The sequence below is a fragment of the Sinocyclocheilus rhinocerous genome, unplaced genomic scaffold (genome assembly GCF_001515625.1).
Source record: "Sinocyclocheilus rhinocerous isolate Xijiao unplaced genomic scaffold, SAMN03320098_v1.1 scaffold90, whole genome shotgun sequence".
NCBI classification, from domain to species: Eukaryota; Metazoa; Chordata; class Actinopteri; order Cypriniformes; family Cyprinidae; genus Sinocyclocheilus; species Sinocyclocheilus rhinocerous.
Genome location: NW_015657969.1, coordinates 350,853 through 351,964, shown reverse-complemented (window position 1 = coordinate 351,964; position 1,112 = coordinate 350,853). Strand labels below are relative to the sequence as shown.

The following is a 1,112-nucleotide window of genomic DNA, read 5'->3' as shown; positions in this document are numbered from 1 at the left end:
CTAAAGTAATCAGATAACATATTAGCTATTCACACAAAGTGTGCATTAAACTGACTAGCAGGCAGCAGGAATGAATCAACAACAATAAATAAAAACTCTCACAATTTCTCATCTCATTGTGATAGTGTGAGCAGTTGTTTAATACGAACAGCTGCTTTGCATGTCCAGTCAGATATTTTTAGGAGTGACGAGCACAGAGGAACCTAGCACACAAGATCCCAAAAGGCAAAAGGACAACAGCTCAAGCTATCAGTTCACACATAAGACTGTAATGACACACTGTTGATGATCAGGTAGGACAAAGCATGCTTGTTTACTCCTAAAATTCTAATCCTGATGTCTTTACTTTTCTAAAAGCTTTTTAATTTTTACACAACAGATTGATCACATGGCTCTTATAATGAAGCCTGCATGGATAGTTGTGCTTTATGTGGTAATGGCATGTCTCTCAGGAAGAGGACACAGAGCTGGCTGAGCAGGACGGCAGGGAACATTGTGCCAGTTGGATGAGGGGTATTCCTGGCACCCCAGGTTTTGATGGCATCCCCGGGCGGGATGGACGTGATGGGCATGAGGGACAAAAGGGAGACATCGGAGGTCCAGGTGATTCATTTACAGACTCCTAATTGTATTAAGTGCGCATGAAAAGTATTTGGCCACTTAAACCACACTTTAATATTTAATATTAATATCTAAATTAACCCTTATTGGATTCAGTACAGTTGATCAGAATTCACACTATGATAAACAACAAAATATCAGCTAAAAACAATGAATAACATTAGAGCGGCTGCCAAATGCATAAGTGCAAATTCACTCATAATTAACACATAATTGAAAAATTGATATAAAATGCATCATAAAATGTTTCTATTTGACCTGCAAATATTGTAATTGTAGAAATTGTAAAAATGGGTGATTCTTTATTTTAAGGTGTCTTTGTTACAGTGTAATTATACATTTAAGTACTGAGCTATATTAATTAACTGCATGTACTTACTATATGGTTAGGGTTAGGATTAGGGTTTGGCTTAGGGTTACTTGCATATAATTGTGCATAATTAATTGTTATTATAATAGTTAGTACATGTAACATGTGTAACAAGGACACC

The 1,112-nt window shown here is 36.4% G+C and overlaps 1 protein-coding gene across 1 annotated transcript in view; it reads left to right on the top strand.

Moving 5' to 3' along the window:
- Window positions 1–446: 446 nt before the first annotated feature.
- Window positions 447–1,112, top strand: part of LOC107721829 (adiponectin-like) — a gene marked incomplete at its 5' end in the record, with an annotated part of 2,402 nt that continues 1,736 nt past the window's right edge. The window contains one exon of the mRNA XM_016530000.1: window positions 447–603. Coding sequence (XP_016385486.1) covers window positions 447–603 — 157 coding nt within the window. The remainder of the gene's footprint in view (window positions 604–1,112) is intronic.